This window comes from Sinocyclocheilus grahami, unplaced genomic scaffold, assembly GCF_001515645.1.
Source record: "Sinocyclocheilus grahami isolate Dianchi unplaced genomic scaffold, SAMN03320097.WGS_v1.1 scaffold137.1, whole genome shotgun sequence".
Lineage (NCBI taxonomy): Eukaryota > Metazoa > Chordata > Actinopteri > Cypriniformes > Cyprinidae > Sinocyclocheilus > Sinocyclocheilus grahami.
In genome coordinates, this window is record NW_015505316.1 from 670,814 (window position 1) to 694,719 (window position 23,906).

Consider the following 23,906-nt stretch of genomic DNA (forward strand, 5'->3'; position numbering starts at 1 on the left):
TTTTATCAAAAATTGGTTGAGGCACACAATTTGTGAAAAATAAATAATAAAAGAAGTTTGCTTTTATTGAAATCCATGAAAATATAAGTGTTGACGGGCAAAAGTCCATCAGGAGGTCGGCGCCGATAGCCTTGTGGGCAGAGCGCTGACATATAGTGCTGTTGCGCTACGAGCGTCCCGAGTTTGAATCCCCAACTCGAGGACTTTTCCTGATCCCACCACCCTATCTTTCTCCTGTCAGCTCTGATCTGTCCATATCATCATAAAGGCGAAAATGACAAAAAAAATCTTTTAAAAAAAGTCCATTGGGAGAGCTACATAGAGCTGATATAGTACAGCTCTCAAAGCACCTGTGATAGGGCAACATAGGCATATTCAACTATATTTGGTATAGCAGTATGTTTTGAGCAACATTTATAAACTGTGTATAAACATTTCATAGCATTTTCCTCTTCAGCCAACATATCTGACTATTTCTTTTCAAGATGCAATAAATGGGGTTTGTACCTCAAATGTGACCCTGGACCACAAAACCATTCTTAAGTCGCACAGGTATATTTGTAGCAATAGCCAACAATACATTCTATGGGTCAAAATTATTGTTTTTTTTATGCCAAAAATCATTAGGATATTAAGTAAAGATCATGTTCCATGAAGATATTTTGTAAATTTCCTACCTTAAATATATCAAAACTTAGTTTTTGATTAGTAATATGCATTGCTAAGAACTTCATTTGGACAACTTGAAAGACTATTTTCTCAATATTTCGATTTTTTTTGCACCCTCAGATTTCAGTTTTTCAAATAGTTGTATCTCAGCTAAATACAGCATTGTCCTATCCTAACAAACCATACATAAATGGAAAACCTATTTATTCAGATTTCAGATGATGTATAACTCTCAATTTCGAAAAATTAACCCTTATGACTAGTTTTGTGGTCCAAGATCACAAATATTATCCTTCCACTTGTGGAACAACTAATGATAAAATCACTGTGGTAAATTAGATTTTCATTAGTCCCATAAATATACATTTGAAAAAATATTTAAAACTACATTTTAAGGTAGATCAGTGAGTCCTAAAATGAACCCTTTTGTAAAATTTTGCCATTAAGAGATGTTCAGCAAAGTGTTCTGGTGGTGGTTTTGCTATTTTTGTTATAAAAGTTAGATTAAGTAAAATATTTTACATTGGAGAAACCTCATCCCTCTACCCTACTAAATTGCTGCTTCATTTCAAAAGATTTCTTTATTATTTCACTATGAATAATTATCCACATAATGATCTGAGTAAAATCACCAGCAGATGAAATGATTATCAAAATGGGAAGCACAAATTGATGCCTGTCCTAGGTGTGTGATTCGGATGTCTGAGCTAATTGTCCATGCATCAGACTTCCGTTGCCATCTCTTTGATTATTTTCTTCATCTGGAAGAAAAATTAGGAGTCATAATAACATCCTAAACATACATATAGTCAGTGTGAGTGGTGTATTCATCAGTATTTGGTTTGTGTATGGCTGTATGTGTGTGTACAAGTTTGTCCTTGTGCAGACTGCTCTTATCACCTCTTTCCATGTGATGATGCCACACAGCCGCCCACTCTCCGTTATAAACAGACGCTGCTCACCCGTGGCACTCATGATGCAATGAGCCTGACAGAACACACACAAACACGCATTATATAGAGAAACACCGGAAAAAAACATACACATAATGTGAAGTGAACCAGCTACCATTTATTCTCACTGTACCTGCTTTACAGTGCTTTCAGGAGTCAGATGTAGCCGCACAGGTTGAATACAACATACTTCCTCTAGCTGTTTGCATAAACCCTACAAGAAAAAAAGATTTAGTGATGATGAGAAGCAGATATGTTATGTGTCAGACTTTTGAGCTGAGAGGATTTTGAAAGTAACTTGAAAAAATGGTAACACTTTACAAAAAGGTTCCATTAGATAACATTAGATACTTCATTGACTAACAATGTGCAGCAGATTTGTCACAGCATTTATTCATCTTTGTTAATGTTAGTTAATAAAAATAAAAATGAACTTTATTGTAGTGTTACTAAAATTACTAGATAAATAAAAATGTCATGCTTTTAAAATAAATCGAATGTCATATTCTTCAGTTCATTTGCTTAATTCCTGAAAATTTGATCATTTTACTTGTCCTCATGCTTTTTCCTGTAAAACACTGATAAGTTCAGTCGCAGTTTTGCTTGATTTATTATTTTAAAAATTGTAGTTTAATATTTGAGCCTTGATCACCCTGCATTCTAATTGAGTATTTTAAAGGTATAGTTCAACCAAAAATGTAAATACTGTCATTCATTACAATTGAAATTGTTGAATAAAGTCGTTAATCTAGCGTAGCGTTAGTTCTGGCAGGTCACGTTAGTCAAGCTCGCATCAGCTGACTCTCAGCTGATCCCCATCAACCTATGGGAATACGACACCTATCTAAGCATTCATATATAAGGTCCCTCAGTATTATCAGCAGTTTTCACATTGCTCAATAGCTAATTACACTCCTCCATCCCCAACTCCTCCTCTGTCAGTCAGGATTCAGCCTTCTGATTCTCCTTTGAATCAGACTAATTCTAAAATACATAACTGTGTACATAACTTTATTCAACTTTAACGATATCTGCAATACATTTATGTTGGTTCTGTTCTGTTTACCCTGGGGGGTTATCACTGCTCTCCCTGCTCTCATCCATGCTAGGCTGCATGGATGCGCAGGGAGTTCTTGCCCAGAACAGAACCATACCGCCAATCCAAACTGTATGCTAATTGTCAATCATCTTTGACGATAGTGGTCCTGACAGAATTTTTGTGCACAAAAAGTATTCTCGTGGCTTCATAACATTACAGTTGAACCACTGATGTCACATGGACTATTTTAACGATGCCCTAACTACCTTTCTGGGCCTTGCGTTGCTGTCTATGCAGGGTCAGAAAGCTCTTGGATTTCATCAAAAATACCTTAATTTGTGTTCCGAAGATGAACGGAAGGTCTTATGCGTTTGGAACGACATGAAGATGAGTAATTTTTGGGTGAACTAACCCTTACGGTATGTCTCGCTACTTGGTTACATGAAGAAATACTATGTTTCTATGGGATGATTCACAAGTTTTAAAAGTTTACCCCAAACTGAAAATTCTGTTATCTTTTACGCCCATGTCATTCCAGACCTGTTTTGTGTACTTACTTTCTTCTAAAGATATTTTATAGATTGTTTCAAGTGTTTATGGCCTATATAATGTAATTTGTGTTCCGAAGATGAACGGAAGGTCTTATGCGTTTGGAACGACATGAAGATGAGTAATTTTTGGGTGAACTAACCCTTACGGCATGTCTCGCTACTTGGTTACATGAAGAAATACTATGTTTCTATGGGATGATTCACAAGTTTTAAAAGTTTACCCCAAACTGAAAATTCTGTCATCTTTTACGCCCATGTCATTCCAGACCTGTATTGTGTACTTACTTTCTTCTAAAGATATTTTATAGATTGTTTCAAGTGTTTATGGCCTATATAATGCAATTTCTATGCTGATGCAGACGCTCCCGCAGCTGTGATTTGTTGATTGTACCCAGGGGAATAGGGGAATCTGGGAGACAAGAAAAAACGTAAAAGACATGGCAAAACCAGAGCCTCAGACTGTCAGTTGCATTTCATTCAATAGCACCATCACTGGAACATTATCTTGAGGGTGCAGTCTTGGGTGTTTCTACTTATCAGCACACAATCATTTGGCCTTTGGCCTTTATTGGCACACATTTCGTTGGCTTTCACTCTCTTCTGTCAATCAACAAGGTGCCATTAAAGTCAAAGAGGTGCAATTATGTCGTTGAGCTGGTGATATTCGTTTGACTCACCGTGAGAGTCCACCACAGGAAATTAATTGTCTGCGCTGTCGTTTAGGTCTCGCCAGTTTTATGGCCTATATAATGCAAGTCCAAAACAACAATGAACTCCACTGATTGTCTTTGTATTTGCAAAAAAACAAAAACAAACACTGAGATAAGACGCAGTGTCATTGGAAAAACACTGCACTCATGTGCGAGACACTAAAAATCAGTGAAACTCTACACAATGGTCAAAAACGTTGATCGTGTAGCGCATGTTTACAAAGTAAGAACCAGTTAAAAAGCACCACAGTCCAATGCAAAAACAGTTTGTGTGAATTTAAAATATTTTTTTCCTATTTGCGACCTCAAAAAAAAAAAGGTCCAAATTGAGAATCCAGCCTCTCAATTGAAATATAATATTTTAATTATTCTTTCATTACTTTTATTATTCTTTTAGTAACTTTGCACAATTCTTGTTATGACTCAGCACATGGGTTCAGTCACCTCATTTCTATGCTGATGCAGATGCTCCCGCAGCTGTGATTTGTTGATTGTACCCAGGAGAATAGGGGAATCTGGGAGACAAGAAAAAACGTAAAAGACATGGCAAAACCAGAGCCTCAGACTGTCAGTCGCATTTCATTCAATAGCACCATCACTGGAACATTATCTTGAGGGTGCAGTCTTGGGTGTTTCTACTTATCAGCACACAATCATTTGGCCTTTGGCCTTTATTGGCACACATTTCGTTGGCTTTCACTCTCTTCTGTCAATCAACAAGGTGCCATTAAAGTCAAAGAGGTGCAATTATGTCGTTGAGCTGGTGATATTCGTTTGACTCACCGTGAGAGTCCACCACAGGAAATTAATTGTCTGCGCTGTCGTTTAGGTCTCGCCAGTGTCTCTGTTCTCTCCAGAACAACTCCTGCTGGGGTCACAAACTGCTTGATCTGAACACTGGCCAACCTGTAGGAGAGCGTTCATGATGAAAACAGTTTACTATCCATCCATCACTGCCTTGATGTCTCCCCTCGGAATCTTGATTTGCAGGCTGTGTCATCTCAAGAAAAATGCAGTATAATTTCAAGTCATAACACGGTGGAGCCTGAAGGCAGACGAGCAGACGGTTTACTCACTTTGGACAAGCGCGGATGAGCGATGGCAAGTGTGGGAGCTGTTTAATAAGGGATATGCCGTCGTAGAAAGATGGACGGTGCTTTGCACGAGCCACCGCGTTGGATACCAGCGTGGCAACCAGAGCGGGGACGGCGTGAGAGCACTGGCCACTCATTTCCAGAGCCAGTAGGGCAGGAGAGAGCGTGTGTGTCACAGCCCCAGAGAAGGCAGCTGCTCCTGTACACACATACTGTATATGCACAGCAAAATATGGCCCCATCAATATATTTAGACAGGCCTTATCGTCTCTGTGAGCCTGCAGTGTTGATAATCCCCCCTCAGAAAGTTGACAGGATAATACGTTTGTTTACCTGCTAGCGCATAGCTGCCCGGGTTTATCAAACTCTTTGCTGATGAGATTCCATCTGAGAGCAAATAGGCCGAGCCCTCGCCTGCCAAACGTCCCACCGCAGCACCTAAAACAGACAAATGCTGTTTCAATGGGGCTTTTTTCAAATACCTTTTGGTCTGGATTCACTGAAAACTGCATATGGTTAAACTACTATTTAAAATAATACATTATAAACTATTATAACCATATTTTGTCAACTACCATTGAGTATAGATGGCTGAAGATATTTAGCAGAACAAAGGATTTTATTTCATTTTGTTTCATTTATTTTATTTAAATTACTTTCAATACTTTATTATATTTTATTATTAGTTATTTTATTTGACTAATTTTTATTTTCTAAAAAATATTATTTGTTTACCAAATACATGTTTTTCAAAATTTTTATTTACTTATTTTAATTTTCTTATTTTTATTTAATTTTTCAAATATTCCAATCTTATTATTTATTTGTTTCAGTATTGTATCATTTTATTTACTACACATTTATTTTATAATAATAATCATAATAATGTCTGGTTTGTTTTGTTTCAATATTGTATCATATTTATATTATACATTTTATTGCATTTTAATAACTATTATATATTTGTTTGTTTGTTTGTTTGTATACAGAATGATGTAAATCCCATGATATGATGACCTAATTACCTACCGTAAACAAATACTGGCATGAAATAGCCAGCAGGTAAAGGCAAAGTACAAGCCACGACCAACAGCCCAACCTTACAGAGAAATCATGAAATCAGCTTTTGAGAACTTTTTAAACTCTTGAACAAGCAGTTTATGACCACAGTAATAATTATTGCTACTTAACTGCTACTTTAAACGTAATACTCATTTGATTTCACCTTTGCAGTAATGAAAAACCCTAGTGTTTGGAAGTAACTTTTGCCAGGTGGGTTCCATGCCTGCCAGAATGTTTTCTGAGGTTCAGGCAGGGCAGATGCATTCTGGGAAACGCTGTACCAGGAAGTGCCGTCTAACAGTGAAGTAAGTAGCTGCTTCATTGTGAGCTGTTAGAAAACAAGGAGAAACTGAAAGTAGATACATAAACAGTGAGCAGATAAGTTTGATATACTGCCAATGCTCTATAAATAGGCCTATCCTCACCTCAGCAGCTATGAAATGTCCCGCCGAGTGATAAAACGTAAAGCAGGCGAGGAGAAATGCCACTATGGCTGAATAAAGTGACTTTCTGGATAAGATTACGGATACAAACAAGAGGCAGCTCTGGGTTAGAGCACAACAAATATCTCCAGGCATCCAATCAAAAGACAAACATCTGCTGTCAACATACAGTGGTGTCCATAAATCTGAGACCATGTTGCAAATCTAGGATTAAAAATCTAATGTAAACCTGGAAATAGCATATTTTATAAATGAAGACATAAATATTTAAAGTTACATTCTATTAAACTAGAAAAACAAATGCAAAATAGAAGCACTAGTGGTCTCACACATTTGGACCTCATCTACATAGAAAGAAAGAAAGAAAGAAAGAAAGAAAGAAAGAAAGAAAGAAAGGCCTAAAAGAAAGTCTATCAAATTGTACAATATGATTTCCAATCTGTGGGAATAAATCTTTCATCTCACTCTGTTGCCAGAAGTCTGCTGATGGGTTTGTTTGTTTTGACAAAACGCAGAGCCCAGCGATGACAGAATAAATAAATACAGCTGAGAATACTGCAGAACAGCCTGAATCAGAGGAAAACATAATCAGAACAATTACTGCTTCATGAATGCTAATAATATAACCCGACCCCTGAGGTAACAGATATGAGTAAGCAGTATTTAACTTATGACCGTCCATCACCAACATGAGAACTTACCCAAGCAGAGCGAAAATAAATATTTCAAAAGGCTGGTAGGGAAGATCAGAAGAAAAGCTGGTTTTAAACAGGGCCTGGGTGGTTTCTGTGGACATACATCAAAGAAATATTGAATCAGTTCCCTCATATATCCTTTTAAATGAAACCAGATCAGTTCAATCATATTTAAATCAAATTCGTAGCATCCCACAAGAATATTTGATAGCCTTAGAGCACTGTGGTGGATGAGATTACTATGAAGACACCATAAGCATCCATTAGGGGGCGCTGTAGGTAGTGTAAACCTATCACCTTGATCTCTACTACAGACTGAAAGTAGTCTGAAGGTGATTGCGCCGCAAGCCGCTGCAAAGAAGCAGGGACAATAATCTCTGACTGAATAATGAGTCCCCATCACTTCTATACTGAACAGAACACCTATGACAGTGAAACAGAGATAAATATACAGGGAAAAGTCAACTGATAGACTGATTGACTGATGAGATACAGTAACAACTTTGTGTTCGTTTACAGACCACAATGACGTCAACTTACCGCTGACTGGAGCCCCAAAACAGCTCGCGACACCCACCGCTGACGCCACAACCAGCATTTCTCCTTTAGCTGCTCTCTGAATGAACGGATCCACAAGAGTCATTAGCATAAGTAGCCTTCTATACAATTTTAATCTGGTTCTCATAATGGAAAATGCAATTGGGCTGCGTGGTTCATGTATTGCAGTGCTGTTCAGCTACCTGTTTTCCACCACGGCAGGAAACATGCAGGCGACTCATGAACGCACCCACCATGATAGATAAATGGACAAATGGACCCTATTGAGATAAGTTGTACTGCAAAAGGTCAAGATATTCAGAACATCCATTTATCCATAAGCTCCACATCCTCATTTGCATGTAAGATAGGTTCTTACCACTTTGCCGAGAAACACTGTGCTGCCCGAAGCTAGTGTGCATATCAGGCCAAACAGTTTAGCGAAGAGATTGGAGAGGGACAGGTAATCTGGCATGTCCATCCAGAGCCTGAGGGGTCAAACACATTATGCATGAGTCATGACCAAATGCACCAGACAGCCCTTCTCAAGAAATACTCCTCATTTATGATTAAACATGTCTGTGCTTAATAACATCTGCATAATCCAAAGCAATCGTCTTTATTGCTGTTAATAAATCTTTGGCAGCAGAAGCGTCATGCCCATGTAGAACTGTTTTTTGAGCCAAGTGGATTATATTTAAATTATATATATTTGTATATTTAAAACATGGTGGTTGAAATCACTAATCTATCTACCTATCTATCTATCTATCTATCTATCTATCTATCTATCTATCTATCTATCTATCTATCTATCTATCTATCTATCTATCTATCTATCTAAACATGGTCGAAATCACTTATCTATCTATCTATCCTTTTTATATATACAGTATATATATATATATATAAAACATGGTGGTCGAAATCACTTATTTCAATATATATATATATATATATATTTTTTTTTTATACAGTTTTTTGATTGTCTACAGCATATCATATATTAATTATATTTAATAAACAATTATATAAAAATTCTAAATATAAGTAAATATTAGGTAGGTCTTACGGCAATTTAACCTTTTAAATTCAGTGAATATATTTACTTAAAATAATTATGGAAAATAAAATAATAATTTCATTTAATAATAAAATATAATGAAGTATTGAAATCTCTTTTTTTTTACAGTGTACAAATGAATATGGAGCTGACCTGCAGAGAATGGGCAGATGCTGTGGGCGAAGCTGGTGGACAGAGCACAAAGACAGGCTGGGTAAAGCGTCCAGCAGAGGAACTGCAGCAGGTGGTGACCGCTCAGACATCCGTACAGCCACTGGTGAGCTAATAAGAGAGAAGAACACGGGCTGAGGTTTAACAGTGTGCGGTAAACGCAAGAGCGTCTAAGGTCAGGTCTGTTTTTGAAAGACCTTGCCCCACTCAGCTGCTAGAATGCTTCAGTGCTCAAACAGTTAACTGCCCCACTTGCATCTGTTTGTAAATTGTGTACGAATCATTTTTGAGTGACATGGTGGAACCGCTCACCATTCAGCAGCTTGGCTACAGTCATATCCATGAAGAAGCTCATTAGAGCGGTGATGATCCCTAACAGGGCATAACAGTACCACACCATGCTAGCAAAAGACACCAGAACCTTCTTCACATACAGCACACACTCTGCCCAAATGAAAAGAACATGAATTACAGATGATAATTATGAGTTTACAGCATTGAGGCTTGATAAAGTGAGATAATCGATGGCGGAGGAAATGATCCACCTCACCTCTGATTCGTGACCGCGATTGTTGCCATGGTTTCCATGAATGCTCATTAGAACTGATTAGCTTTTCCTCTGTCTTATCTTGGTCTGTCTTATCTTCATCGGTGCACTGTTCTTCATTTTCTTCAAGACGCTTTACATTTACACAAGTCTCATCCATTGTCTAAAATGCGACATGTGAGCTCTTAATGATATTTTTCAAAAGGAGATATTTTGATGAATGTTGGTGACCAAACAGTTGATTGATATCCATAGTATTTTTCCACACTATGGAAGTCAATGGCTACCGTCAACTCTTTGTTTACCAACATTCTTCATTAATATCTATTTTTTTCTCTCAACAGAAGAAAGAAACTCAAACAGGTTTGGAACAACTTGTAAATGATCAAATAAAGTGATATGGCAACGCTGTATGGCAACCACTCACTGTGCTATTAATCCACAAACTCTTATTAAAAGTACAATTATAGCAGAGCTAAAGTAATGCAATAATAATCATTGTTTCATGTCCACACATTTGTCATTTTTGGTGAGCTGCCATGCAAGAAGCAGGATATTGTAATGTCATCGCTATTATGTCCGACTGACAGCACATTATTCCTAATAATGAGAAAACAGATACTCCAAAATATTCCGAATGATTTAATGGCAACCCAAAGTCATTTGAAAACTGAAAAATAAACTTTAAAGAGAGCTCACCTTTCAGCCCGTTGACTCATTCCACATGAAAGACCGTTGAGGTCAGAATCAACTCTGGCATTACCAGATGTAGCTTGAAAGGAAAATTAAGCTTTAACTTATTTATGGTGCACGTCCTCTCCTGCTTGCCTCTGGGCAGCCACTGAATTGGAACAATGTGAAATTCATTTTGATCTCACAAATGTCATTGAGACAAAACTCGTTGTGGCCTTTTGGAACTTTTAATTAGGCAGTTAATGAAATGACCTGTGATGTGTTATGAATCTTTGTTGTTAAAGCCGAGAGAGCAGGAAGTGATAGAACCCGACTGACCTTTAGAACTGTCATCAGGACTGTTATAAAACTCGCACGCTTTAATGAGCCCTGGTGACATTTCTTAACAGGTGAAAAGAGAAGCAAGAATTAGAAAGTGTACCTCACGTTTTCTCACATGTTGCATACTTTAGAATGGGATTGCCCCCTTATATGGTCTCTGTTTGAACACTGATTCACATTGCATTAACCTTCGTTCAAGGTGAAAGCAATCACACACACACCACACAAATTATTCACTTGACTCAATGTCGCACACAATCCTTCATTTTCACTGAGCTTCTTCATTTCACACAGAATTGCCAAATCACACAGTGCTGTGGTGGAAATGTGTAATATTATAATTTCATCATGCCATTAAGCTATTTCAGACAATAAAAACAATAATGCATCATTTGGGTCCTGTATTTCACACAGTCAGCTTCTCAATGCCATCTTATCCCTTACAAAACAAAAATATATGGTAAAAAATTGAAAAAAATATATATATAATGCAATATATTAAATAACGCATTTCCATTTATGGGAAACTAGTGCTTATATTTTTCAATATACTGCAATAAATGTATGGACCACGTATTAATACATATAAATATATATGTATAGCAATAAAATAGAAACATGCACTATATTTTTATATGTTATAGCTTTATTGAAACACTTAGTTCATTCTTTTATATATATTAGCATTTCATATATGAAAACATTTGTGATGGTAAATAAGAACAAAAAAAGAATATTTTTATTTTTTATTTTTAGACTTGTATGTCTTATTAAAGTCATGGCAACACAGTGGGTTGAAATGAGATTTTACGTAACTTAAAGGATCGAGTGATATAATACATGGAAATATATCACATTATATTTAATTGCGTGAATATTTCGCACACACATTACTATATGAATATGAATGACTATGTAGTACATATATAGTTATATGTAATATAGTTATACAAATATATTTATACACATGGTAACACTTTATAATAATGTTCAGTTGTAAGTCATTTATAAGTGATTAGTTAATTATTAACTAATCTTTTACAAATCATGATTGTGTGTTCATAAATGATTAATAAGAGATATGTTAATATTTTTATCTGTTTTGTAGATTACATTATAAGTCATTTACAAGTGATTAGATGATGATGAACTAATCATTTACAAAACATGACTATATGTTCACAAATGGTTAACTAATATGCTAACGATTTACAAATCTGTTGTAAGTTATCTTAAAAAAATTGCATATCATGAAATAATCAAACAGATCCTTAGTAAATGGTTAATAAGTTACTAGTTAATATATTATTAATCACTTATTATTCATTGAAATGTCAACATTGTACTATTGTCTCAATAAACATTTGTTAATCACGAACAAATGATGATCAAACCAGTAGTAAATGATCAGTATATAATTTGTATGTTTCGTTAAAGTTTTAAAATGAAAAATGAATCGCTTATGAATGTTTTGTAAATTATTAGTTCATCATTAACTAATCACTTATGAATGACTTACAACTGAACGTTATTATAAAGTGTTACCTTGCCCTCTATCATTTATATGATAGTCACGATGATCCGCACTAACTCAGACGAAAAATTAGTCTTTTCAAACAAACAGCAAGATGCATTATTAATTTCCTTGTTGTTTACACACAAAGGCAAGCAATAAAGCCATTACTGTTGCACATGCTCATATAATTTCACTATTGACTAATTTAGCTGAGGGCTCACATGGGCTAATGCTTTAATTATGATGGAGCCACTTTCTCTGCACACCCAAAAACACAAAGTAATAGATAACTTGTCTTATCGACTTGAAACAATTTCATGTCCTTTGGTTTTGGCTTCTTTTCTCAAGCGTTATCCCATAATTTGTGGCACAAACTTCACTGCATGACAAAAGGTGAAATTACTCCTTGAGGAGTGACTGGATCACAGGGTGAATATGTGTGAAATGTCACAATAATAATCCTTCCCTCCCGCCATGACTGATGAGCGGCTACCCTCTGTCATTCTGCATTCTGTTCATTTTCCCTGTCAATTTCCATTCGTTTTTCTCAGATGGGTCCAGACGCCGGTGGTTTTTATAGAATCATGACAGCCGCAAATGCAAAAAAAAAAGAACAAAAAAAAAAACATATATTGAATTAGGCGTGTGGATGCCACCAGGCTATTTAAATGCATTTTCTTTCTCATCTCAGCCTTTATTATTGTATGATTTGTTTTGGTACTATAATTTGAGACTCAGTTTTGTGTATTTATAACGGCATTGTTTGTCACTTTTGTACTTCTGTCCCTCAGTCCTAGCAAAACAAGCCATTCACACTGAGCAACAATGATAATCCAATGTTATGTAATGATCAGCAGCTGACAGAATCACAAACAGTGTAACACAACACAAACTCTCTCTCTCTCTTAGCTTCCATGTATGTTTATATACAGTGGGTACGGAAAGTATTCAGACCCCCTTAAATTTTTCACTCTTTGTTATATTGCAGCCATTTGCTAAAATCATTTAAGTTAATATTTTTTCCTCATTAATGTACACACAGCACCCTATATTGACAGAAAAAACACAGAATTGTTGACATTTTTGCAGATTTATTAAAAAAATATTTCAGTATATTTTAAAATGTAATTTAATCCTTTAATGAGCACCAATAATAATTTAGCATCAAATCACCATATTAGAATGATTTCTGAAGGATCATGAGACACTGAAGACTGGATTAAAATAGAAAACAGTTATTTTAAATTGTAATAATATTGCACAATATTGTGCAAGAAATTATTATTATACATAACATTATAAGCAAACTAAAACCACATTTTGGCCCATGTATCTCCACAAACCCTTATGTTTATTCATGCTGTTACAAAACCTTTCCCTGAGGGCTGTCCAATGACATCCATAAACTAGCTGAATACTTGGGAGGATATCAAGTGAACTTTCTGAAGTGAGCTCACACTAAGCCTGAGGACAAACTGTGCTAGTCGCGACTATACTGTTGACTGATTAAATGCTCTCTCTCTCTCTTTTTCTCTCTCCAGCACAGAATCAAATTAGAAAAGCTTCATTGGTGACACAAGCTGTAGGAGTTAATGTTTAAAGTTTTTTGGCTGGATTTAGACAATCTGTGAAAGTCTTGAAAGTGATAGGATATAGTGTGATTACATGCCATGAGAGGCCACTAGATTTGTCATTCTGGACAACACAGAGGCTCCAAAGAAATGTGAAAATATTTAATGCCTTAATTGCAGTTATAAGTATCTAAAAAATACAGTTTGCCAAACAATGAAAATTCTGTCGTTATTTACTCCCCCCATGTCATATATGGCCTACTGTCTTCTGCAGAACACAAAAGATGATGTTGTTAACCAAACAATTTTACCAGTGCATTAAACTGCATGTGAAAATTAAAGGGAAAAAAATCATGCAATTTCTTCAATGAAGAGTAAACCAGCACCGAATTGTCTATTATTAACAAATATCCTCCGAAAACAAATGCCTCCTAATCCATTTTCCTAACGTCATCTGTCCCTCAACTTCACGCTCTCATCAACATTCCTTCCATCTTTCTGTTAACCCTCTGTCTGAACTTTCATTCCTCAATATTGTTGTTTATGCAGAGATGATGAACACCCTCAGGACATGTGTTGACTGTCATTTTCTGATTGACAGCTTCTGACCCCTCTTGTGAGAGTGCGTTTGCAAATCACGGCAAATTGCTGCGGATGGCAGGCTGGAGAGAAATGGATGGAGAGCACACGGAACGGGAGAGGAAGGGAATGGCTATTTCAGGGAGCGAGTGTCTGGAATGCCAGCTGTTGACTCAACCCCCCCGCTCTCTCCCTCCGTATCTCTCTCCCTTTCCTATCTTTGAGTCTTTGTCAGAGCCCCTTTCTCAACCTCAAGCCCTCATCACACAAAACTTTTCCGACCACAGAGCCCCTCTCCCTCACACTATAATTATAGCATACTGTCATCCCACAATTAACACACACACACACACGCACACACATAGAAGTAAAAACTCTCAGGCGAGACCCACCATATAAAAGACAGTCAGACAGACCGCTAATAGAAAGAGTGAGAAAGGTTCTAAGGCTTGAGAGTGGATTCATACAGTGTTTTGAATAAGGACGGCACAAAACTACTTCTTTTATAAACTCAGTTCTCACTGTATCACTTCAAAGCTCTGACAGATATCGATTCGAGGTAAAGAAACTGTCTAAACACTAATGAGTGCGACCAACTCCTCTGCCTATCGATCGGAGCGCAGTTTCCACCAGACATCCTCCTCATCTTCATCCTCAACCTCAACAAACCCATACATGGAGAAGAGCCGGGGACTCTTCGCTGAGGACTTTGGATCTTTCATGTGCCCTAAAGATGCTTTGGGATTTCCAAGTGAGTTATTAAGCCTGGTTCCATTTCTTTATGGATCTTTATAGCCTAATGTAAAATAAACTGCTAATTAAAAATGTTATTTGTTTTTAATGTGAATAAGAATTTATTGTTTACTTTCACATTCTAATGACATTTTCTGTACATAAAATAGTGGATTCTGACTTTACAATGTGTAACTGCATGAGGCCTGAACATTTATTTATGGTATATGAATTTCAAGACTGCATGAGACATTTGACTGTTTGTCTGTGTGGAATGTGTATGTGAAGACATGTATTTTATATTCACAGTTGCATCCTTGTATGTGTAGAAGTGTGTGTAAAACACAACAGATATACAAGGGCACTTGGGGGGCATAGAGCGGGTAACATAGGGAATGTTTTGGGCCAGAGCCAGTGCGGTGACTTCACTTTTGGGGAATGACTTAACAGTGCAAGGGCGGTCTGTTGCTGAGCATAATATATATGGATATGAAGTGCTGGATTCACCAAGGCATATTTTTACACATCATTAGAAAGGGATATTAATGCACAGGAATGTCCATTTGTAGCATAATGGTGCTTGTGTAATGTAATTGAGAGTATATGCATGAGATTTAATGAAATCTCTGGGGGTCTTAGGCCATTTTAAACAGAAATATTTTATTGTTTTATTGTTGTGACTTAATCAGATTTTATGTTTTGTGACGTAAATAGAATTTAACAAACCTTGGTGACTTTTACAGCACTTTCTACATGAACACACACACACACACACAAAATAATGGACAGAGCAATATTCTGTACAATCTACAAATAAGCCATATTACAGTAGTTTTTGATCATGTCTATACACTACCAGTCAAAAGTTTTTGGACAGGCAGAATTTTTAAGTTTTTTTTAAAGAATTCTAAATGCTGATCTTTGGATTTTTTTATTCATCAAAGAATCCTGAAAAAAATGTACTCAACTGTTTTAAATATTGATAATAATAAAAACATTTTCTTGAACAGCAAATCAGCATATTAGAATGGTTTCTGAATGATCATGTGACACGGAAGGCTGGAGTAATGATGCAGAAAATTTAGCATTGTCATCACAGGAATAAATTACATTTTAAAATACATTCAAATAGAAAGCAGTTCTTTTTATTTATTTTATTTTTTATATATTTTAAATTATTTAAAAAAAAAAAAAAACACTAAAAATCTGTGCTGGAGAGAGAAAAAGAGAGAGAGAGAGCATTTAATCAGTCAACAGTATAATCGCGACTAGCACAGTTTGTCCTCAGGCTTAGTGTGAGCTCACTTCAGAAAGTTCACTTGATATCCTCCCAAGTATTCAGCTAGTTTATGGATGTCATTGGACAGCCCTCAGGGAAAGGTTTTGTAACAGCATGAATAAACATAAGGGTTTGTGGAGATACATGGGCCAAAATGTGGTTTTAGTTTGCTTATAATGTTATGTATAATAATAAGTATACAAATAAATGTACCTCTGTTGAGTGATCAATAAGTGAGGAATACCCAAAAGATTATTACTTTAATTATAGTTTCATTCACATAGAATGCATTTCTATATAGAATAAAGTTGTCCTTGAAGTTAAAAAAAACTGAAGGGGGAAACATGGACATGGAATTTTGATTTGATCTGATGCAGTTCTATATGCTTGACTCTATGTTATTTTATGCTTCCGCTAATTAATCAGAACTCAGGAGACCATTAAGGTGCGGTAACATTAGTCCATTGTCTATTGTCAATAATATAGCGAATCAATTTATGAAGCACAGCTGACAAAGAAAGTCACTTTCAAACCAAGCAGCTTTTTGTTAGTAAACGTGGCAAATGCAGTGTGACCAACTTGAACCCATGGTGAAATCTGTGTGGGGAAATCTTTCACCCTTGCAAAATTACCGCTTGAGTGGATTTGTATTGAAATGATTGAAGCTGGCCTGTGAAAATTTGCCAAACAATGGTACATGTGACCAAACCTTTACAATGTTGGCTATAAAACAATCTTCCTAGCAACAGCAGTGCAATATTTAACAGTAATAGGCCAATTAATATTTAAATCCCAAACATCTGTTTATTATAAGCAATATAAAATTGAGATACAAGATGGCACCAGTTGCGTTTGTATCAAAGAAGAGAGAGCGAGCTGGCAGTGATCCTATTACTGAGAGCCGTATAATAATATTAGATTGTATTTTTTCCTTTAGACAGAACAGGGACAGCTGGAAACATCAAGACTCTGGGAGACACATACCAATTCACAGTGGATGTCCGAGACTTCTCACCTGAGGATGTGATAGTCACCACCTCAAACAATCAGATTGAAGTTCATGCTGAAAAGGTAAACAGACACGGGCCTCGGCATAATACAAAATAATTTTCAGAATATCACTTGATCCCTTATGTATGCATTATTTATTCAACAGCTTGCTACTGATGGAACAGTGATAAACACTTTCACCCATAAATGCCAGCTACCTGAGGATGTAGACCCCACCTCGGTGAAGTCAAGTTTAGGGGCTGATGGGACTCTCACTATAAAAGCACAGAGAAACACTGCAAAACTAGAGCACGCACAGACGTTCCGCACAGAGATCAAAATTTAGATTTTTCCTCTCCTGCTGTATCTGTTTTCCTGTGATAAATGACCTTGATAATAGTTACTTAGTCCTGCTTTGTCATTCCTCCATGACCTTCTCTCATTACTTCTCATTAGACTTGGGTGGAATTTAATCCTGTCACATGTATTCGAAACATTTAAGACAAATGCACTGCTAATGTCAATTTATACAAATGTTTGAAGTTCATGTAGCTTGAATGCTGCTGTCATGAAATCAACAGGAGGACAAACCAAATACTAAAATATTTTTTAAAAAGTTAACTTTTCCCTCAAACGTTTTGCTGATAATATAATTTGAAATGCATTGAAAATCATTTTTAGGAGTAGTTGTCTAAGACTTTTGGAGCTTGTTGTATGACAAACTTTCAGAAGAGAAACCTATTCATTGAACTGATTGTTATTGTTATCAAAAGGTATATTTTCTAACTGTAAAACTGTATTGTGTTGGGTGATTTAAACACTATTTTAGAAGATAATAAAACCAGAACACCTTTGATGAGTATTTTGAGCTTGTGAGTCAATGATTTGGGTCTTGTCCTCTTCCGTTACATTGGACATCATGAGCAAGTGACCGGCACTCTGTGAGTACGTCTTCTAGAAATAGAGTTGGCTGTTATTATTCAGTCTTATCATCTACTATTTATGAGCTTTATGTCATCCATCAACCTGTCACTGTGTTGTATCACATACAAATGTATGCAAATAAGCACCTGTTATACATATTAAGCCATTATTTCTTTACAGTTCTTTCGAAATCAGCTAGTCTCAAAGCTTAATCAGCTAAAAATGCCTCTTTAACCCCTTTAAAACCAAAATGGGTGACCAGCTAAGACAAGAAAACCAGCTGGTTTAGACAATGTTTTCTAGCACTTAAAGTGTGTGTTATATGAACATCACATGAGTTTTAGGCTTATTACAGATCTGATTTGATTGTGAATTGGGAACATAATGACTTTCATAAGCTTAATTTATAAGTACATCCAATTATCTAAATAAGAAAAGAAATAGGCCTGCCATTTTTGCCCAAAGCTACATAATGGTTCACTGAAGGTTTAGTTAATGACTAAAATGTGCACTAAAAATGGCCCCCTTATATTTGCATATATCACTTGAAACCATATTTTAATATGTAACTCGTGGTGGGGTTTAAAATGCATTAAAACCCCAATTTATAACCTAATTGCGTTTTATTTTATAAATACTTCCTCACTCTGCTATTATGATTCGATCAGTGTGTATTTAATAACAGCTAAAGGTCGCCGTCATGTGGTCAAAAAAAATGTACAGGACAGGTTCGCGCATGCGCAGTTGAGCTTAACTTCCAGCCATTCGCTCGGCCATTATCAATCGATCAGAGAGCAGAAGATGGCGGCGCGTCGAGGCTGAGCACTGAGATCGATCACCGAAACATTCGATTGGACGGATCAGCTGAAGTCGGGGAAAAGCTAGGAACTCGTCCGTTATACGAGGTAAAGAACGTCAAACAAGACGCAATCTTCCGATTGTTTTTAGGACTAATCTTCAGCTCTAAACAAACGCACAGCTAAAATAAGCAAAGAAGAGGCAGGATTATAGCCCGCCTCTGTTAGCGCCATCTTGACCCAGCAGCAGGGCCAGGCAAACTGAATTAATCCCGGAGCTGAGAAACAGAGAGAGAGGACTCCTAATCAATCCGCAACATCGTCACACACATTCTTGTTGGGGAATTGCGCAGTTGCTCGTCAAATCACTTGTCAAATTTACTCGCTAAAGCCAGACAATCAGACATCATTGTGCTCGACTCGTCTCGGGCTGATAATGATAGATTACATTTAAATGATGGACAAAATGTCCCGAGCTCGAGATAAACGTTTCAGTGTCGCACAGAAGCACACACGGACTGTTACATAAGTTAATGATGTTTGTTGATTTGAAGTAAATAATGCAGTCTGTTGGATGATTAATGTCTGGCAATGTAACTTGCATGCACTGAATCATAATGAGAATAATGCACCATGGATGGATACTTTTGTACTGTAGATTAGATATTAGATAATTAATTCTGTTGAAATTAGGACATATTATTCAAATACAAAGACAGTATTGCAAAACAATCGACTACCATAACTGTTCCATAAGAAGGGATATATACACGTCTATTTATATAGACAACACAGCAGTACAGTTTTAATTAGATGTACATCAAAGAACAAGAATAAATCTTTCGTTTTAGTACTTAAAATTGTGAAATTACTTGCTTGGAAAAGTACAAAGAAGTTTAATCATATGGCTATAATCACTATAGATACTGAGGAGGAGACTTTCCCCTTATATTCAGATAAGTGGCAGGGTCGTTGTAGTTAACTAAAAATAAAAATATAAATTAAATTACTAAACTAAAACTATTTAATTCCTTTAATTTAATTTAAAAAATTAGAAAAAGAAAAAAACGTAAACTTATTTTTTCTATCTAGTTGCTTTTTCACTTTGTTTAACTTGATGTTTTAAAATATTAAAACTATATATATATACAGTGGGTACGGAAAGTATTCAGACCCCCTTAAATTTTACACTCTTTGTTATATTGCAGCCATTTGCTAAAATCATTTAAGTAATTTTTTTCCCTCATTAATGTACACACAGCACCCCATATTGACAGAAAAACACAGAATTGTTGACATTTTTGCAGATTTATTAAAAAAGAAAAACTGAAATATCACATGGTCCTAATTAAAAAATTTAATACAAATGTCAAAAACATACTAAAATTGTAACTAAAATGAATTATATGAGTGGACTCAGGACAGTGTTGACCAGACGAAAGGCCCTGGTTTATCCCAGTTTGTTTGACATTTTGATTTGTGAGCCTCAAAAGGAATAGCAACAACAGTGATTTTTTTTCTCCTTTTCTTTTTATGGTCAGGATACTGTTGCCTAAAGCACTATAGTCCACTCCATCAGTTATGGACTTTCCTTGGCATAGTGGGAAGGTTCTTGGGCAGCTTAATGAACAACGTCAGTTGGGTCTTCTTTGTGACTGCACTTTTGTGGTGGATGGAGTAGACTTCAAGGCCCACAAGGCTGTGCTGGCAGCATGTAGTGCTTACTTCCGCACTCTCTTTTTGGACCAGAAGGATGTTGTTCATCTTGATATCAGCAATGCTGCAGGTAGGCTTGCATTCTTATAACTTTGATTAAATGGTTAGTCTGTCACCATTTACTAACCCTCATGTCATTAAATGCATTTCTTTCTTTTGCGGAGCACAAAAGAAAGTATTTGAAAAACATTGGGAACCAAAACACTGAAACATTTGTTAAAATATATTATGTTATGCTTTGAAACGACATGGGAGCAAGGAAACCGCTATTTTTGGAAGAACTGTCCCTTTGATCTTTTATGCTATGTAATTACATGTTAACATTTCTATTGTTTGTTGTTTTCTGCCTTTGTTTAATAGGTTCATTTTTCTTTCAGGTCTTGAGCTGGTCCTTGAGTTTATGTACACTGCAAAGCTGACTTTAAACCCTCAGAACATAGAGGATGTTCTTGTTGTAGCTACTTTCCTTCAGATGCAGGAAATTGTCAATGCTTGTTCAGCTTTTCAGTCCTTGACTGTCCCTGCATCATCTAATCCTGGTTAGTGTTGAGTTTGCATTTTTTTCATAAGCCGTTAGTTCAAGATGGTACTGAAGTTACAGGCCTTTCACACCACCATTTCTCATTTGTGTTCATGTAAAGTAGTAGTGACCGAGCCGGTGGAGGAACAGCTGCGATCTGTGAGAAAACTGGAGGATTTGAGTTCCCAGGAGGAGCAGGAGAGTCATTCAATGACTCAGAATGCAGTTTCTGAAGAGAAGGAAGCTCCTGTACAGTCAGAGACAACAGAAACCCAGGAGGCTGCAAGTGACACGACTGAGAAGCAAAGCACAAAGACTTTGAGAGCTGTCAGCAAAATTAGTGGGCCATCCAAAACGAGACCAAAAAAGGCTGGTGTTGTGGATTCCAAGACTGAAACAGAGGAAGAAAGAGCCACAAAAGAGATTCCACAATACGAAGATGATCCTTCTGATGCTGACTACACTCCTAGTTAGTGTCCATTCCTTACTCTTAATGCTTTTGTTAATGTTAACCATCGTTTAAAACTTGTGTGACACTTTACCGCTCCTACAGAAGTCTCTCAGGGGGCGGCAGCTAAACGGTCGTATGTTAGCACAAGGAGAAGCAAGTCAAAATATGCAGCTGTTCACACATCCTCAGAAGGTAATTTCTGTCATATATAACTATAGTGTACATTTACCTCACATTTTTATGTTTAGGTTTTCATAACTTAACATTTTTTGCTAAAAGTTGATGACGTTGAGGAAGGTATGTCAAAAGCTGAGAGCGTGGAGAACATGTTAGAAGAGGAGGATGAAGAGAATGAAGGAGAAACAGAGGAAGAGGATGAAGCAGAAGAGCAGATGGAGACACAAGATGAAGAAACATCGGGTTCAGATGGGAAGAAGTCCGCACTTGTGGCCGAGAGAAGTGAGTCCAGAGCGTATAGCTCCATCATACACAAATGTGAGGTGAGAGATTCTTCAGTTTTGTAATCCTTATTTTCTTTGTCCTGTAGGTCTGTTTGATACAACTATATATATATATTCATCATATATACATACATACATACATACAGGTGCATCTCAAAAAATTTGAATATCGTGAAAAAGTTATTTTTTTGTAACTTATTTCAGAGTGAAACTTTCATATATTCTAGATTCATTACATGTAAAGTAAAACATTTCAAAAGTTTTTTGTTTTAATTTGGATGATTAGAGCTTACAGCTCATGAAAGTCAAAAATTCAGTATCTCAAAATGTTTCCTAAGATCAATCAAAAAAAGGATTTACAAAACAGAAAAGTTCAAGTTCTTTGAAGTAGGCCTATATTCATTTATGCACTCAATACTTGGTCGGGGCTCCTTTAGCACAAATTCCATCATCAGTGATGTGTGGCATGGAAGCAATCAGCCTGTGGCACTGCTGAGACACTATTGAGCCTTCAGCTCGTCTGTATTGTTGGATCAACTGTTTCTCATCTTTCTCTTGAAAATATCCCATAGATTCCATATGGGGTTCAGGTCAGGCATGCTGTCTGGCCAATCAAGCACAGTAATATCATGGTCAGCAAACCACTTGGAAGTGGTTTTGGCACTGTGGGCAGGTGCTAAAGTCCTGCTGGAAAAGGAAATCAGCATCTCCATAAAGTTTGTCAGCAGATGGAAGCATAAAGTGCTCGAAAATCTGCTGGTAGACGGCTGCATTGACTTTGGACTTGATAAAACACAATGTATCAACACCAGCAGACATCACGACACCCCAAATCATCACTGACTTAGGAAACTTGACACTGGACTTCAAGCAGCTTGGATTCTGTGCCTCTCCAGTCTTCCTCCAGACTCCAGACCTTGATTTCCAAATGAAATGCAAAATTTACTTTAAACAGAAAAGAGGACTTTGGACCACTGAGCAACAGTCCAGTTATTTTTCTCCTTAGCCCAGGTAAGATGCTTCTGACGTTGTTTCTGTTTCAGAAGTGGCTTGGTAGCCCTTTTCCTGAAAACGTCGGCGCGTGGTGACTTTTGATGTAGTGACTCCAGCTTCAGTCCACTCCTTGTGAAGCTCTCCCAAGTGTTTGAATCTGCTTTGCTTGACAGTATTCTCAAGCAATCACTGTTGCTTGTGTACATTTTCCTACCCAATTTCTTCCTTCCAGTCAACTTTTAATTTAATATGCTTTGATACAGCACTCTGTGAACAGCCACCCCTTTCAGTAATGACTTCTGAAGTTTTCACCCTCTTTGTGGAGGGTGTCAATGATCGTCTTCTGGACCACTGCCAAGTCAGCAGTGTTCTAGGGCTGGGCGATATGACGATATTATCGTATATCGACGATGTCTCGTAAGTATCGCGATGTCGATGTCAACAGTCAGGTAACAGACGATTATCGACATTATCGGGAAAAAATGACATGATAAACCTAGTAAATTGTAAAAAATATTTTACATAGCCCCATAGTAACCATACAGGTCTTTTTGCATGCAAGAATGAAATAATTTAGTAGGAGGGTTGGGCATCGAAAAGCTATTCCAATTTCGGAAATCAGATCAGATGCATAAGGTCAGGAATCAAATTACTTGTTAAAAAATTATACATTTCGATTCTGCTTCTCGATTTCTGTATGCGCTTTTATTGTGATTTCAAAAGATTCAACTGCAAGAAGACGAAATAGAACTCACTTCTGCACTCGTGCGCTGTTTTCTGTGCTGCACACAAACAAAACTCACGCACAAAAGCCGCCTCTTATATACGC

The 23,906-nt window shown here is 36.7% G+C and overlaps 2 protein-coding genes and 1 pseudogene across 3 annotated transcripts in view; 2 read left to right on the forward strand and 1 right to left on the reverse strand.

Moving 5' to 3' along the window:
* Nucleotides 1-945: 945 nt before the first annotated feature.
* On the reverse strand, nucleotides 946-9,694 carry LOC107591122 (chloride channel protein ClC-Kb-like; annotated as a pseudogene).
* A 4,924-nt stretch (nucleotides 9,695-14,618) lies between these two features.
* LOC107591086 (heat shock protein beta-7-like) lies at nucleotides 14,619-18,069 on the forward strand. The gene is made up of 3 exons (XM_016280095.1): nucleotides 14,619-14,965; nucleotides 17,163-17,296; nucleotides 17,382-18,069. The coding sequence occupies exons 1-3, from the start codon at nucleotides 14,797-14,799 to the stop codon at nucleotides 17,559-17,561; spliced, it is 483 nt and encodes a 160-aa protein (XP_016135581.1). The 5' UTR covers nucleotides 14,619-14,796; the 3' UTR covers nucleotides 17,562-18,069.
* A 799-nt stretch (nucleotides 18,070-18,868) lies between these two features.
* LOC107591087 (zinc finger and BTB domain-containing protein 17-like) overlaps nucleotides 18,869-23,906 on the forward strand; it is a 15,337-nt gene continuing 10,299 nt past the window's right edge. Inside the window, exons 1-6 of one of the 2 annotated variants that reach the window (XM_016280096.1) lie at nucleotides 18,869-19,044; nucleotides 20,478-20,722; nucleotides 21,030-21,191; nucleotides 21,294-21,641; nucleotides 21,726-21,815; nucleotides 21,903-22,123. In XM_016280096.1, the coding sequence (XP_016135582.1) occupies nucleotides 20,518-20,722; nucleotides 21,030-21,191; nucleotides 21,294-21,641; nucleotides 21,726-21,815; nucleotides 21,903-22,123 (1,026 nt within the window). In that variant the 5' untranslated portion in view covers nucleotides 18,869-19,044; nucleotides 20,478-20,517. The remainder of the gene's footprint in view (nucleotides 19,045-20,477; nucleotides 20,723-21,029; nucleotides 21,192-21,293; nucleotides 21,642-21,725; nucleotides 21,816-21,902; nucleotides 22,124-23,906) is intronic. The other variant, XM_016280097.1, reaches the window with a different exon arrangement.